A 17,099-nucleotide genomic window follows, 5' to 3' on the forward strand; every position below is an offset into this window, starting at 1 on the left:
TGAAAGAAGTGGTACTATGCTCCTTATGCCCCCCCTAGGATATTCCTTTCTGCATCTTCATCTGCTGCTCCCTTGAGAAAGTACTTTTGTTCATGCATTCACAGTCAACCAGAACGCGAAACAGATCCCGATTAAAACCAACTTGAAACAAAATTGATTAAACAAGAATACTATACAAATGAAACACTATTAAGAGATACACTGAAGTTAGAAGAATTATTTCCAATTCAATTACCCTGTAATTCCATACAGCAAGGGTATGAAAGCAACTAAGTTATCCTACAACTTTTGAAACAGAAAAGGAGATATAGGAAAGGTTTTTAATCCACTTCTCATAGCCTGAAAGCATAAGCAAATCTAAACCTGTCCCAAAGTAACCAGCGTAGTAAAACACATCCACTTCCTTTACTCTCTTTAAAGTTGGCATTATTTAAATTAGCTTATTAAAATACCATGTAATAATGTTATCTGTTTATCTGCAAAAGTACTTATCTAGATCTCATGCGGTTTACAGCTCCAATGTGAAGGGGCATTAATACTCTCTACTCGTTAGAATCTGCCACTGGCTGTTCAAGGTTAAAGGTCAACAAAATTAAGTAAGATGATACATAAAATATTTAAAATATTTACATATTACAGCATAATACACCTATAGACTTTGATAAGAAATACTAAAACAGCTTAAAATTTTGGTTTATTACACAGAAGCGACAGCATGCCTTGCCCTCTCAGCTGCCATTCACTCCTTTTCTGAAATGAGGCTGTAATGGTCCAAATGCATGAACAGTTTTCTAGCCAAGTACTTACATTATCCAGCTTCTAGATGACTAGAAGCAACAACTTGGGCTCTGTTAGTTCCCAGAAAACTAATGCTGTAATTTACTGAATAATAGATTCAACTAAAAAAAATTTTTAAAAATATGTCACAACACTGAGAAAACACAAGGTTTTCCCTTCAGAGTATCTGCAGAGTGCAGAAAATGAGGTTCCTCATAGCCAAACACTGTTAGTATTTCAAACCCCCTCTCTGATAAAAATCAAGTTTTGCATCATCTTTGCCAGGCCCGCATTAACACTGTGTAGTCAATTTGACAATAAATAGTTTTCAAACTGATATTTGCTTATCTTTGGTGGCACTACTTCAAACACTTCCTATAGGAGCTTTACCTACAGTTAATCTCAATATTGGTGAGTGGAACGCTCAATATTGTTAAGTGGCTCCAGATTGTGTCCACTACACAGACTGAGATGATTAAGAAAATTACAGAAGTTTGTGGGTTTTTTCTTTCCCTTAGGTTTAATACACAGAAAAGCACACCTTCATTTGAGCCACATTGGAAAAAAAAAAACACACACCAAACACACAAACAAAAATTTAAGTTAGCTCATGCCTCTGTCAAGCAGGTAATATTTGTTTACTTCATAGAAAGGAATGCAGAACAGCGTTCCCACTAATACATTCCCTATCAGAGCCGTAATAACAAGTATTTTGGCTTATTCATATTCCTGAATTACTACTATTCCAAATTCAAACTTATGAAATCAAGAATCAATCTTCAACTTTAGTGGGGAGGGTGCAGCAAAATAAATAGGCTGTTTCTTTATAGGTCTTCATGGTTTTATCATTCATGTAAGAACACACAAAAGCCAATAAAAAGCTCCACAGGTCTGAATACAACCTGAAACACTGTCAACATCCGCATCAATAGTCTCCAAAGACAGTCAGCACTTACAAGCAAGAAAGTCTGCTGTTCCTGCAGCTTTACTGGACGTATTTAATTACTTAAGTTTATTTAATTTCTTCGCATAGAAAACACTCCTCAAAAAAACGTTACAGAAGTTACCCAAGCAGCAGTGTATTATCTTACCTGCCCTTCCAACATGTCTCTCTGCAGTCCTGCCCGTTCTTGCTCAGAACTGTTGGTTCTTCGGATTGAAAGACTGTGCGATTTACGTTTCTGCTTTGCTTGGCGAGCAGATGCACAACTTCCACTTTCTATTGGCATTACTTCAAAAAAACAGCTTCACAGAGGCTCCTATGATAAACTAAGGACAAGCATTACACATTACAAATTGCTTTGCCACACTAACCAGAATTTAAAATTTTTTTCTCAAAATGAAAATATTTATTTTTATTTGGAGTTGTTTGGGGTGTCATTAAAAGGAAGGGATCCCTATTACTTACAGCTATTCTTCAAACAACATTAAGTTCAAAAACACATATGCATATACATAAATAAAGTGGAATCACTTCTGCATTACTTATTCATTAGCTAACAAACCTCCACAAAAGGAAAATTAATTCCACTACCTTGCTCATTTTGGAGAACACTAGCAGAGACAGCCCCAAAATGCTTCCAGGAAACAACTATTATGCATACTATATTTCACTGAAATGCATGCAAAATTAAAACCCAGCTGGAAAATGAAAGCAAACAGACATGATAATTTAGGGACACTGTCAGGTTAAAAATGTATTATGCAACATTAAGTGTTAGTATACAAAATTTAATAAATGTGCTTTTTTACACATAAGCAGAAATTAATTTTAATGACAGAAAACTACTTTCCACCATTTTTGACAGCTCATGGTTTCACTTTCTTGAATAGTAAAAGTGCCCATGAACTTATGAGAAGAGTGAAAGTGCACCTGACTTACCAGGTTGTTGTTGTTAATTTTTGTCTGCTTGTTAAAGCCAAATATGCATTTTAATATCCTTAAAAACACCTGACAGTACCACCAATTAATATTACCATGCATGATCTACTCCTTTCCCCTGTTCAAGAAAAATCAAATTATGTTTGATTTCTTGCATAAACGTGGAGAATATGTTCTTTAATGTCAAAATCTTGTTTTTTACAAACATTTAGTTACTGGATTTTTTTTTTAAATTAAACCTGCTATTCAACAGAAATTATTTTTAGTTTCATGGGGTACTAGTTGTTGAACATTTCAAATGTTTTAAGATTGATTACTAAAAATTTTTCAATCATGAACATTGAGAACAAAATAAAAATTCATTCTCCAGCATAAATGATTTCTCAAACAACAATTACAACTTAAAATAGCTGCAATAGTCTGCAGAGAAATAGGAGAGCAGAGTTGGCAAAGCTAACAAGGCAACTGAGCTTCCTTTTAAAAAGTTGATCAGAGACTATTTAAACCAAACCCAGGGCCATTTCCAATTTAAGATCCGCCAACACACTAGATCTCAAGCTAGGAATGAGCACCATTGCTATTAACAAGACTAGGCATTAAGCAGTTCAGTGGTTCTGACATGGTATTTTCAGCTTTTTAACATATCATAAAGCCAAGGAAAAGCATAACTTACTAAAAACACAGTATGCGGCATGAATAAAAACAGCTTTAAATTTGCTTTGGCTTTTATATCACAAAATGAAAATATATAGGGATATTTAAATTTATATCAAAATGAGATTAGATTTAGTTAAGGTTTTGATGCCCATCCATCCTCAAATTTTCTCATTAAAAAACCTTGTATTTTAATTAGCTTTTGGAACACCCGAGTTCCAGTAACCTGACACCAATTCCACTGTGAAACTAAAATAAAATTCAGGTTGCACCAGTATCTTGTACTGCACTGAAATGATTTTGTTCATTTCCTCTGGAGTCTGCACAGTCCTCCCCTGCACCTAATCCCATCAGAGCTTTTTATGTGTGATTAATCAGTAGTAACTAATTAGCTATGTTCACAAATTAAAGAAGAAAGAAGAGAAAGAACTACCATTGGGTAGTTTCTTATTTGACTAGATTTCTTTTTTCACTGTGGCTAGATTCCTCTGCCATAGAAAGACAGGACTGAAATTAAAAAAGGCCCATCCCATAAACAACGTATTGCCAATTTTCTGGGCTTCACTAAGTATCTTCCTGTTCCTGGACATATGGTCAACAATTAGGAACAGGTTTTCAGTGCTCATCACATTTCTGTTTCTTTTCAAAATATAATCAGTCCCAAACACATGTATATTTTCTCCTCTCTTCCACCCTCCTTCCTATCTCCCTTGGGAACCACTCTTTCAGTAGCTTTCAGTTTACTGGTTTCTGCAGTGTTCGGATTACTTTTTAAGGCACAAAGCACCAAACTCTGTGTGCACACACACAGATGTGTTAAACAGTTTTATATCGATACATGCACAGTTACATATAATCACATAAATCAGTTAACACTGTTTCACTTAAGATCTGTGAAAAAAAAAAATTAATTTCTAATTCCTGTCAGATATAGCTCCTGAGCTGTAGTTATACATAGAGATGTTAATATGGTTTATGCCTTACCAGGCATTGTTTTAATTATGTCAACTTCCATTTGCCTTCTGCTGCCAAGCTACTTCATATTACAGGACTTTACCAAGAAATACCCTTTTCTCAATTGCTTCATAGAATCATAGAATGGTTTGGGTTGGAAGGGACCTTTAAAGGTCATCTAGTCCAACCCCCTGCAATGAGCAGGGACATCTTCAACTAGATCAGGTTGCTCAGAGTCCATCCAACCTGACCTTGAATGTTTCCAGGGATGGGGCATCTACCACCTCTCTGGGCAACCTGTGCCAGCGATTCACCACCGTTATCATAAAAAATTCTTCCTTATATCTAATTTAAACCTACCCTTCTTCAGTTTAAAACCATTACCTTTTGTCCTGTCACTACAGGCCCTGATAGAAAGTCTCTCTCCATCTTCCTTACAAGCCCCGTTTAAGTACAGAAAGGCTGCAATAAGGTCTGCCAAGAGACTCCTCTTTTCCAGGCTGAACAACCCCAACTCTCTCAGCCTTTCTTCATAGGAAAGGTGTTCCAGCCCACTGATCATTTCTGTGGCCCTCCTCTGGGCCCGCTCCAACAGATCCATGTCTTTCTTGTGCCACTGGCTACAATTGGACACGATTAGCTTTCTGGGCTGCAAGTCCATATTGCTGCCTCATGTCCAATTTTTCATCCCCCAGTATCCCCAAATCCTTCTCGACAGGGCTGATCTCAATCCCTTCATCCCCTAGCCTGTATTGATACTGGGGGTTGCCCCAACACAAGGTGCAGGACCTTGCACTTGGCCTTGTTGAACTTCATGAGGTTCGCATGGGCCCACTCCTCAAGCTTATCAAGGTCCCTCTGGATGGTATCCCTTCCCTCAAGCGAATCAACTGCACCACTCAGTACGTACAGATTTGGCAGCTATACGTTCTAGCATGTAGAATTTAAAGGGACACAGTCAAAGGCATGAGCTTACATCTTTACATAGTGAAATTCTCCCATTAACTACACAAAAGTTTCTACTTTGACAGCTCATAAGCAAACAGAAAAGATTAGGTAAGAAACACCTCTGTTACTGTATCTATTTGGTAGCAGCACTTCACCTGCAGTCAGAGTCATTGACAGTAATTGCACTCTCCTCATGCACCAGCATGACCACATCACTCATGCACTGTTCTGGAGAGAGCAAGCATGCACGCTCTTCCCCAGGCTCTGCAAGAGGGTGCACACAGCCATAGCAAAGCTGCAACCAAAGAGGCAACAAGCAGGCATGTGCATACAGAGGATAGGAAGGAGAAGCCAAAGGGGACTAGCTTCACTGTCTGTAATATTATTCTGAATTCCACCAAACAGTCTTATAAACTTTCAGTAAGGGAACAATAATTAAAGAGTTTTTAGAACTAGGATGTAAATTCAGTTTAAAAAAGTGACAGTGTCCCTTTAAATATTAACTTCACTTTGATATTTTCAGAACTATTTTGATGCTAATTGCAACAGTAAGAAGCTACAGGTTTTTCAAGAGTAGATTTCACAAATCAGATCCTTGGCAATATGATGCTAAAAAAATAAATAAATAAGGTGCTCATTTCTAGCAGTTACCTGATTCCCCTTATTATGTAAGGTTTTCAAACAATGAAAATTACCTGTCCAGAATATCAGTGTCATGTTACATATCCTATGAAAACCATATTAAATATTGATTAGTGAAACAGTCAGTAGTATACAAACCAGTCAAAGTCTTTCACATTTTTGAAACTTTTGTAGTTAGAACACACCAGATGACAGGAAAGAGGGGTGAGGGAAAACATCAACTCAAGTCAAGGCTAAGCACCAAATCCCAGTCAAACGAAGTAAGAAAAAAAGGCTTCAAAACGACCCGTTATATATTGTTAGTCAGATGTACTTAATCATAACTTTTAAGTGTTACAAGTGAGTTCTGAAAAGATAAATTCACTAAAATCACCAAGAAGTATGGGACCCTTGCTTCCTGAACCAAATGAAGCTGAATTCACAAAAGCTAAAAATTAGCAATCGAGTAAAAAAAGCTGAACAAAAGTACTTTCTGAGAAAAAAAAGAAAAAAAAAAAAAAATGAAAAGGGGGAAGAGTGTTGTATTACTAAACTATATTCAATAAGGGTGGCAGTTGACAAGTATTATTAAAAAGTGAGCTTATAAGACATTGAGCTTTCTGCTCAGTCGTTCTGGAAAATGCTACATTTGCATAGCATTCTTCACACAATTATCTGTCAAAGCCTCAAGAGAACGGTACCAAATGAATTTCTGACAAAGTCAATTGGATGAAGTAGGGGAGAAAAATGTGCCCTAGAAAATATCTAGACCATAGGTGATTACTACTTTCTGAATGCAAAGATACTTCAGTATTTCAGTTTCACTGTTTAATTAAACTCACAGCATATTTTACCGTGTGTTAAATTAAAGTTCTGCCACCTACCTTTCTGTAACAGATGTTACCATGTATTCAGTCACAGGAAATATTTCATCAGAGTAACAGTAAAGAGCAGATGTGTAACCAATTACTGTTTTATTCAACTACAATAGAGAAATGGCACCAAAAGTGCACACGCTGGTCTTACTAGACTTAAAAATTCACTGCAGCAATCAACTAATTCTACTTGCCTACTTCTTCTACTCTTGAACATGGAACAAGCAGACTGCTGAAAGGAAAGAATTCCTGGGGTATGCATGCTGCTGAAGCCAGGGAGAAAATCTGTTTTACGAAGTGTCAGAGCACAGACAGAATGGCTACAGTATTGCATTTCCTTTTTAGTTCATTCAAGACAACACACAAGTCTGGAAAGGGAAAGCGTCAGGAAGTTTCAGCAACATCTCTTACCCAAGATCTCCCTGCTCCATTTTGTTTAGAGTTTAGCAATAGTAATACTTATCATTTAAAGGATTGTTTAAAAAAAAAAATACACAAAAAAACAGAAACAATTTTACTGTATTTGTCTGTGCTCTTAAATCTCTTAGTCTCAGGTCTCTCGTTTTCAAACATGGTTTAGAACACAATTTCAGTGTATGCTACATAAGAAACAAAGGCTTTTTACAATAGTAATTGTTGTCCTGTGCAACATTAAAACCTTAAGGTACAAAGATGCCAAGTAACGTGGTTTTTTGGTTTTGTTTTTGTTTTTTTCACAAAGTGGGGAGGGAAAGGGGAAAGAGAGGAGAACGATTACAGTTACTAAATTCTTAATTACATGTAACTCCGTTTGACAGCATTACTCATGAGTTAAGGAAATTTAAGTGTCAAAGTATGCCACTACATTCTTTATTAATATGCAAAGAAATCAAATTTAAAAGAGTAAAACTTCCATTTTGAGGTCTTCAGTGAACAATTTGTTTCAAGGATGCTGTACATTCAAGTGCCATTAACTCAATGCAAGCTCCAAGAATAAAGCACACCTGAGAAAGATCAGGCTAAACAGACTTCTTTGTAAGACTAGTTGTTTTTCTAAAGATAAATATTTAGGAAACAAAACCATTCCAGATCATCACAGATGATGCTAGAACCACTGATAAGTGTGCTCAAACCTTATGAAATCCACTCAAGCATAACAACATCTTTTTTTCTAAATTTAGTGCAGCATACTTTCAAACAAAACTGGGTGTTCCTCGAAATGTAAAAGGGGAAAGCATTCACCACTGAAAAGGTGACAACCTCCCTTTGACAGAAAGCATAGTAAAGAAGCTGCACCAATGAATTTAAGAATGTTATACAGCTGGAAATCAACAATAAAAGCTTTAATACATTAGTAAGTATCTATTCTGAGCAAGTTTCTAATACCAACATCGAAGCCAGCCCAGTTTTGCTGCTAGCAAGCTTTAATCTTGCTAATTCAACTATGTCAGCAAATGCTGCAATCACACCAAAATGCAGTGCAGACCTAGCCTGCCAAACAGTCTACTAAGGCAAGAAATGATACTCTCAACTATACAGACTTATTTTAACTAATATTAAGCAACAGTAATTATCAAACTTGGATGATTTTTTTTTAATTTAGGATATAGAAGAAACCTGCCTGGGTCCACTAATAATCATCAGACCAAGACCTGTTAAGTGAACTTGCTGATGTCCTGAAAGCATACAACTTTCCTTTGTGATTTGTGCCACCTACGCTCACTGAGTGTGCTCACTGTTTCAACTAGTTTAAACGGTACAAGATACAATATAATCTTACATTTAACACTAGTTAGTTACCTATGAGTACATATCATACCTTGTTTTATTAATAGGTATTGATTAGCTGACTTTATTGAAGAGTTCAACAGACAGCATCACATCCTGCTAACTTACTTACTGCTGGTTAAACCCTAAAATACATTTGAAGGCTACTCTATTTCCTTAGCTGTTTCACAGACATTTTAGCTCCCGTTCCTGTATTAGCAAATCCTTAATAGCTTAGAAGTAGTCTACATGCATGCACAGGTATGCAAATACAAGACCTGAGGGTGAGGAATCCGAAGGAAGTTCAAGAGCAAAGGCGGTTTAACCAGGTATTCATTTAAGGAAGCACTGCACCCCATTCAGAGGCCAGAATCCTACTGTGCTAGTCTCTAAATAAACAATATTTAGGTACTTATTACCGATATACTAGATATATTGCTATTATGCTTTTATGCAAGCAGAGTGACCTCTAATGTCATTGCTTTTCTTTTGGGAATATATTACTTGCTAATAAATTAGAATCTTTTACTGCTTAAGACATCAACAAAAGCAAGTAACTTTGACAGTAACTATAATACATTTAGCAAGCTTTCCTGAAGCACCAATAAATATCCTTTGTACAGCACATTCTTGAAGCATTTCCTCATATGGCCTACTACAGAGAACTACCAAACCTTCCAACAGTACGTGTAACAGCACTGCAAGTATCCAGTCCTTCCACCTTGAAACACTAAGACATTCTCAAAATAGTCAGTGGGTATTACTCAAGGACAAGAAAATAACAAATCACTCTGGCTTGTAAGGAGACCATCCCGATTCCCGTCCATTCCTCAGTGGTCATGTATAGAGTACTAACAAACTCTCCCCACAGAGGTTTGAAACGGTGGCCTCCAGAACAAGCCCATCACCCCGACCTTCACCTCACAAGACAAGCTAGTAGTCTTAGCGCCAAGACTTAAAAATTCCATGACACAAAACAATCCCAATCTCATCTCAAACATATAAAATGCAATACCACTTAACTTCTCCTTACTTGACACGTACTAGTTCTGGCTTGCAATTTCTGGATTTTGTAGAAGTAAGCTCTTCTTTTAAGACACTATCACCACACTCACAATATTTCTCCCGTGACTGTACCAACATTCTCAAGCATTTCAGTCCGTACAAGAGACTGCATCCTTTAAACAAGTCCTAAATTTAAAAGACAGATGGTGGAAGGGCGTATCTACATTAGAGAGACAGTGTCATCTTAGAAAGAGTTACCTTTAGATTTAACATGATAAACCTAGTTTAGGGAAAATGTTCACATGAAGAACTGGCATTTGGAAAAAAAAAAAAACACAAAAACAAAAAAAAAACCACCACCACACTACAGAGGCCTCTGCCTTAAATTCTAATGTTAGGTGCAGGAACCTTTTCTTAAAATAATTGCCCAAGTCCACAACACACAAAGCTACATTTAAAGTTATTACAAGAAGACACGTTAGGGCTGACACACACACACACACACAAGATCTTATCTAATGTAAACTACTCATTAGAAAACATACTTGAGGATTCTTGAGGTTACCAGCTCGCTTTCAAAAATATCATGTAAGAAACGCCAACAGCAGGCTTGCTTGGAAAACAGTTTCAGAAATTTACTTAAGGAGAAAGATACTGCTATGATGTTGCAAAATGGGTGCCTGAACAATAGACGTTTGTATAATTTCAAGGTGTACTCAATGACACTGAATCACTTCAAAGAAGCTGTTCCACTAGTTCTTTACAGAAATCTTCCATTAATTACTGTTATAGAAAGCATACTTTAAAACGCTATAACAAAACAAACTTTGACAAGCTGGAAGGTGGAACAAGAGGGATAAAAACACACATAGAAGTTTCTTTTTTTTCACAAACAGCAAGATGTCCTTGAACAACAATTCAAGGCTTAACTTGAAAAAGTTTTCCTCGTCTTTGCATAAGCACAATCTTTTTATTTAATTTCCTCCTACAACTGGAACCTAACATCTACTCAACTTCTGAAGACACTAAGCATATTAATTCTTCCCTCAGTTTTGTTTTCACCATTTTTAGCTCAGGAAAAGAGAGAAATACTGCAAATGGCTCTTTACAGACATAACTTTTACCCATCTCGGATGGTTCCAAGTCATCCTCCCACTGCCGAAGGCCAGGTCTACCCTGTCCCACCACAAAGCACTTCCCTTCCTCATGCAGTTGTGCCCCACTTTGGGGAATTTGGGCGTTTCATTTTTACTCCATTTGTACATATGTAAGAGGATATGAACTCAATCTGTAAAGTAATGAGGTCCTACACTTGGCTTGTCCTTAGGATATGCAGTAGCACATAAACAAAGTTAGCGAGCAGAGTCTCCTCAGCAGGCACCCTCGGTTTCACCGTCTGCAGACCTGGAACCATCCTACAGCCTCGGGCTGGAAGTGTTAAAAAAAAATCTTTAAAAAAACCCAACACATAGGGGAAGAAGAAGAAGGGCTTTTTTTCGGTTATTTCGGTTTTTAAGATCGAATGTGCAAGTCATTTCACGTGGAAATAACCCGGAACAGGACGCGCTGGGAAGGGGTGCCGAGGCAGTAGCCCCGCTTTACGCCACGGGCCTGACGAGGCGGCGGCACCGCGCCGGTAGCGCCCGCTGCCCGCGCCGCCGCGCTTCCCCCGAGACCCCCGCCCCGCGCCCCTGCCCTTCCCTTCCCCCGCGGCTCCCCCCGCGCCGGGCCCGCAGCCCCTCGGGGGAGCCGCTGCCGGCGACAGCGGGGGGTCTCGCCGGGTGGGAAGATGGCGGAGCGTCTGCGCCCCGCTGAGGGGAGCGGGGCGCCGCGGCCCCCCGCACTCACCTGTCAGCCACAGCCGGGGCGGCGGGCGGGAAGGGGCAGGGCCGCAGACGGCGGGAAGGGGAAGAAGGAGGAGGAGGAGGAGGAGGAGGAGGAGGAGGGCGGGAGGGGCAGCGACGAGCCCGGCGCCGCGCTCCGGCAGCGACGCGCCTCTCTGGTGAGGAGCCCTCGCGGCGACATCCGGCGGCGGGCGGAAGCGGCGCGCGGCCCCCGCTCGCCGCCATGGCGACGGGCCGGGCTGCGGGCAGCGGGCGGGCGCTCCTCGCCGCCAGCCGAGTCTCCCGCCCGGCGGCCGCTGCCTCCGGCGGCTTCTGCCCGGAGGCTCGGAAATGCCGCCGGAACAGGGCACGAGCCGCCATCGATGGCTCGTTGGGGGCGGACACCGTAAGCCCCGGTGGGTCGGTAGCCGAGCTTACCGGTGTGTGCCCACAGCCTTGGCTGTGCGGCGGTTGACCCGAGGAGCGGTGACGAATGCGGACCCACCTCGTAAAGAAAATCGCCAGAACGGCAGCCGGCCCCGTCGGGCGGCGAAGAACGGGGGCAAACGGCTGCCCCACCACCACCCCGCGCTTCGGCGGTTGGCTGTCAACCCTGCGTCTCCCGGGGGCTAATTTAACGCTGGCATTTAAAAAGCTGCGCTGTGCTTCATCCTAACTGTTGCCCAAGGGGACCACTGTGGACTGACAAGGGAGATGAAACTTCCCTGAAACACCATTGGAATTCCTTATTTTTTAATATAGAATGGCTGGAAAATACCGAATCTGGAATTTTTCCACTCAGTCTGCAGGCGATATGACAGAAACAGTGAATCAAAGCTAACCACTACATTCTGCAAGCAGGCTGTTCACTTTGAAGCTTACAACACATAATTGAAATGTGATTAATTCCTTTGCTGATTAACACTTAGAAGAAACCTTCACCTAAAATTCTTATTCATTGTAGTAGATTGTGGAAGTCAAAAGAGGCCTTTGCCTAATTATTTTCTCTCTTCCTGCAGATTATCTAGCTGCCTCAGAAGAGGTCTGTGAGAAGGCCAGAAGAGTATGTGCCAGAAGAATAGAGTGAGGGCTGAAAATATTACATTTTCTTTTCATGTGCTTCCCAGCTACAAGTGTGCCTGCTGTTCTTTTTAGTCTTCCTTTTCCTTTCTACCTCCTTCTGTGCGGTCATGTCTTAATTGCAGCTGTAATAACACCGTCAAACAACATTACCTCTATACCAGCAGCTTTTTCATCACTGGAGGTCATTCTACAAGATAACCAGCCTAACTGGTTGAGACCTTGCTGTAATTTTAGCCTTTTCCCTTCTTCAAAGCCACCAAAAGGACAAAGGAAAGGAGCAAAATGAATAGTTAAATGGCTTTAAGGAGAGGAAAAGGGGGGAGATAGAACAGGCAAGAGAAGATGGACAAGAGAGAGAACAGAGTTGCCTGGGAGGAAGCCTGAACACAACCTGACCAAATGCCACCATGTGCCGCTTTGAATTCTCTTTCTCGTTAATGCAGTTGCAGTTCTCTCAGCCATCTTAGCCAAGTCACAACTCCAGTCCGCAGTTATTCAGTTCCTAACTAAACATTTGTTTAAGCCTCATTATTCCTACTGAATTTACTTCATCCTAATACAATTCTACTGTACCATAACAGGTTTAGCTATAAGTATGAAGGAAAAAAAATGTCCAGCGAGAGCACAAGGATCACATTTGAGATTTCCCTGGGAAAACACTTGGCAACTTTCTTATCCTCTGGAGCAGCTCTCTAGCAGCAGGAGGCAATACAGAGATGACCTTTTTTTTCCTGAAGAAATGCAAAATACTGCGATAAGGAAAGAGAGGGGCTTAAACATTTTTCTCCTTGATACAGGGTGACTCTGACCTGAAAATTAACAGGCCTTGTATGGATGCCGTTCCTTTTTCACAAGAAAAGAATGGCAAATGGCCTATTGTCACTCTAGCCCTGTTACTGGTTTGGTTTTGTCATGGCACTACAAGAGTAGCAGACACTGTGCAATGTATAGGAGCAAGTGCAGAACAAAAACCTGCACCTGCTTTTCACAAACTGCTTGTTTTAAAACAAGAGACATAGATGGGAATACAGGAACCTAGGGAAATGGGGCAGTACTAGTTAGCGTCTTATCAACATCTAAGAAGCTTTTTTAATAGGTACTACAGTAAACAGAGTGGGAAAAGTTAGGTTGTCCTGGACAACACCTTCCAGACCTACTTCTGTGCCTGTGGCTGGACTTGACGAGACAAGATACAAGGCTTAGGAAACCAGCAACAGAACAGATTAATAGTTGAATCTCCCAAATCAAGACTTTCCAAACCTGTAAAAGTATCAGGAAAAGGCAGAGCCTGCTGTCCAAAAGAGCTCAAACCAAAAGAAAGAAAAAGGAAAAATGGATCTAGAGGAGAAAAGCACTTAAGGGTTATTTCTTCCTTCATATAGGAAACCTCCTAATAACTCCTTCCTAAAAGAGTGGTTTCCTCTATCATTAATCATCATCTTATGCTGCACAAAAACATTTGGAAGCCATCCATCATAACACTCTTTCCATCATACTTGAGATAGCAAAACTAAATGCAAATACAACATCCTACTTATATATTTAGCATACATGTATTACATTTTTACTACAAAGCCATCTGTCTTCTCTTAAGCGAGCTGAAGCCAACCTACTTTCCTGAAATAGTCCTTTTAAGAAAGAAGGGTCAAGTGAACAGCAGCAGATTAGTTAGGACTGGGAGGTATTTACCTTCCAATTTAGATAAAACCCAAGCTGTTATTTGCTCTGCAATAAGTGTATCACTTAGACAAATGTTTTCTGTAGAGCTATGACTCCAGAGCAGGAGCAGACTTCCGAGAAAGATCCTTCAGGGAGACCAGGAACAAGGATAGCTCTATAGCTGAGAAGGGTGAATTGGAAGGCTTAAACATTAGAACAAGTGAACAGGAAGCTTAAAGAGGGCACATTGCGTGTGAAGGGTAGGAAAAAAACGTAATTTTCCCTGGCAAAGCTGAAAACTGAGGAGAAGCTCATCTCAAGAGTCTATGCGTTCTAGGCTGGGGTCAAATCCCAGGTTTGTTCAGCATTTACTTCATCCTGTGGTTTACTGTCTTGTTTAATTTGCTGGAGAATTAAGGTATTTTCCCCCAGTTTGGTGGGGGTCGTATTTCCCTTTACTTTAGTAGATAGCAAAATTCTGGCAGTGATTTGCAGCTGTTTGGATTTTCAGGTGAAATGAGAGACTTCCCAGTGATGACAAGAAACTGCTTTTTCCTTGTCAGTACAGTGTTTGGAAACAGTCAGCAGACTTCAAGAGATGCATAAATTACATCAAGTCTCAAAGGAATGTGTACGTCACTTCAGACATCCTCTGTTTACGCGGGTGGAGTTAAAGTTCTGAGGTTTCAATGAAATGCATACCATTACAAAAAATGAGGATATTTTATTTTCAACACAAATAGCTTGTTTGGATGTACAGGGCAAGTCTGGAGGGGAGCAAGAGGCAAGATGATACAGGTGACATAAAACACCTGATCCTGAAAGTGTCTTTGGCTAAAGGCTTGGGAGGTCTCTTCCTTGTCTGTTTTGTGAGAAAGGTTTATTTTGGCACTCTCATCCTTTTTGGCTGCCTTTTTACCTCTCATTATCCACTGGGACTTGTCAGACGTGGTGCTCACAAACATCGCTCCAGGTGAAGTGATTTGTTTGTCTGCCCAAGACAGGAACTATAGTTTGTTCTGACAATCAGGTTCTAAAGTGCCTGTACAGAAGTTCTCAATAGTTATTACTAGGAAAAAAAAAATCTCTTTTCCCCGTAATTTATAGGGAAACTTTTCTGGTATCCCTCCACTGTGTAGCCTGAACGTCACTGTGTACATCGGCTCCTTGCTGTATGTCATACATCAGCTGTGCTGCACGTACACACCCCGTTTCTGGTTTTTAGGGTAGAAGTTTCTATTCCAACAGAGCTTCACTCTGAGGAGGGTTGGTTGTTAACTCTGTTGTCTTCATATGCGATGCTAGTTTGTACATCCATCTCAGTAGTTAAGAGTATTTTTCATAGATTTGTGTAGCTTGTATTTGGTTACATTAGGAGAATGACAGAAGAAAAATGCGATGGATTTTTTTCATTTGGAACAATGAAACTAGCAAGTGATCGATACTGTGAAGGATGTTCTCAGTATTTCTACAAAGCTCTATCTCCAGTTACTGTGTTTTCACACTAAACAGTGACTCAGGATAAAAAGTAATTTTTGTACATTTCAGTCCTTTCTAAGAATGCATTGTTATTAATGTTCTTGTGTTAATGAATTTGTAATTATTAATGAATAATACACTATTAATGTTAATAGTTGTGTTTTCTGTAGTTAAAGGGATATGCAGCAGCTAGCATATTCTTATATTCTTTTTTTTTTTCTTTTTCTACTTTTTATGCTCTCTGCTGCTTTCAAGTGGCTTCCACTCAAGCCACTTGCTGTCCTTACTCTCCCTTCATCAAGCTCTGCACAGGGGAACACCTGTAAGATACCCCTCTTGTAAGATATTAACTGTCAGTTTGAACATTTTGTTCTGCTAATGATCTCCCTCAGAGAGAAAGGCCATCTGTTCTGTTCACAGGAAAATCAAACCAAACCAGACTGAAATGCTAGAACGCGAGCTGAGAAGCAATCAGAAAGAGTGATGCCTCCAAGACAACATGTAAAACATCATTTCTAGGCCTTTTATGGAATCTAAGCATAAATCCAAATCTGTGGACAGGTGATAAACCAGCAAAAGCCTTGTCCAGAGGTACTCGACTACGGTGGTGTGAAGTTTCTATAGAAACTGGCTATCTGTTCATATCTAGAACTTACCCTATCTGAGCAGTTCATCTTGACCATCTTGCCTACGCTGGATTCGTGTCCAGAAACTGGGTGTTTTCTTCTCTGTTCCTTAAGAACTTAATGCAACTTCAGAGCTTGACTAACACAGTAACTGCCTTCTACAAACTGTAGCTGACAGTGAAGGAGGGAAGACAACTGACACCTCCAAAAGTGCCACAGGCACATCTGTATGGCACACACTTAACCTCTGTAATTCAAGGGATGCTACTATGGAGCAAGGAAAAATGCCCAAGATTAAATGTGGTACAGAGACTGCCAAGAACGCCTGCGACTCTACAGTCTTGTGGTTATGGCATGTCCCTGAAAGACTGCTCCCAGAACTGATCAGAAACTCAATCCTGGAACCATTTGCCGCAAACACAGGCCCATTTGTAGGAACTGGCACTTTGGTGCTGTCCTTTGGCTTTCATGGCTGGGTGAAAACACAAGCAGCAGTGCTCAGTGTCAGAAATGCTCACACCTCCCCATTACCAAGAGAAGACAAAGGCGCCTTTTGTCCTTGCCAGGCACAGCAGCAGTACATTGCAGGGCAGCCTGCTCCCCAGATGAAGGCCTGGAGGCCGCCCTCCTGCGGTGCCCTGCCTGGCTTGTACCGATCAACGTCCAGCCTGGCCAACCGCGGCAGGTCCCGCGGTGCGGCTGCGTACCCGGCACACCCCCGCAACCACCGGGCCTTAGGGTGGCGTCAGCGGCGGCAGGCGTCCCGGAACCGCGCCTCGCCTCGGAGCTCAGCTCGGAAGGGAGCCGGAGCCCGCAGCCCTGCAGCCAGCTGTCGGCTACCGCTACGCGCCCCGCCCGCACACAGGCCGCGCAGCGCCGCAGCCCTACCCGCCGAGCCGGAAATGGCTGCGCCCCCGCTGGGCGGGGCCGTGGCCGGACCAGGCTTCCCCGCTCCCATTGGCTAGCT

The 17,099-nt window shown here is 41.0% G+C and overlaps 1 protein-coding gene across 2 annotated transcripts in view; it reads right to left on the reverse strand.

Moving 5' to 3' along the window:
* WDR37 (WD repeat domain 37) overlaps positions 1-11,495 on the reverse strand; it is a 48,917-nt gene extending 37,422 nt beyond the window's left edge. The window contains exons 1-3 of one of the 2 annotated variants that reach the window (XM_075144108.1): positions 11,311-11,495; positions 5,911-5,942; positions 1,869-2,046 (exon numbers count right to left, since the gene is read on the reverse strand). In XM_075144108.1, the coding sequence (XP_075000209.1) occupies positions 1,869-2,006 (138 nt within the window). In that variant the 5' untranslated portion in view covers positions 2,007-2,046; positions 5,911-5,942; positions 11,311-11,495. The remainder of the gene's footprint in view (positions 1-1,868; positions 2,047-5,910; positions 5,943-11,310) is intronic. The other variant, XM_075144107.1, reaches the window with a different exon arrangement.
* Between the last annotated feature and the right edge of the window lie 5,604 nt (positions 11,496-17,099).

The sequence above is a fragment of the Calonectris borealis genome, chromosome 2 (genome assembly GCF_964195595.1).
Source record: "Calonectris borealis chromosome 2, bCalBor7.hap1.2, whole genome shotgun sequence".
NCBI classification, from domain to species: Eukaryota; Metazoa; Chordata; class Aves; order Procellariiformes; family Procellariidae; genus Calonectris; species Calonectris borealis.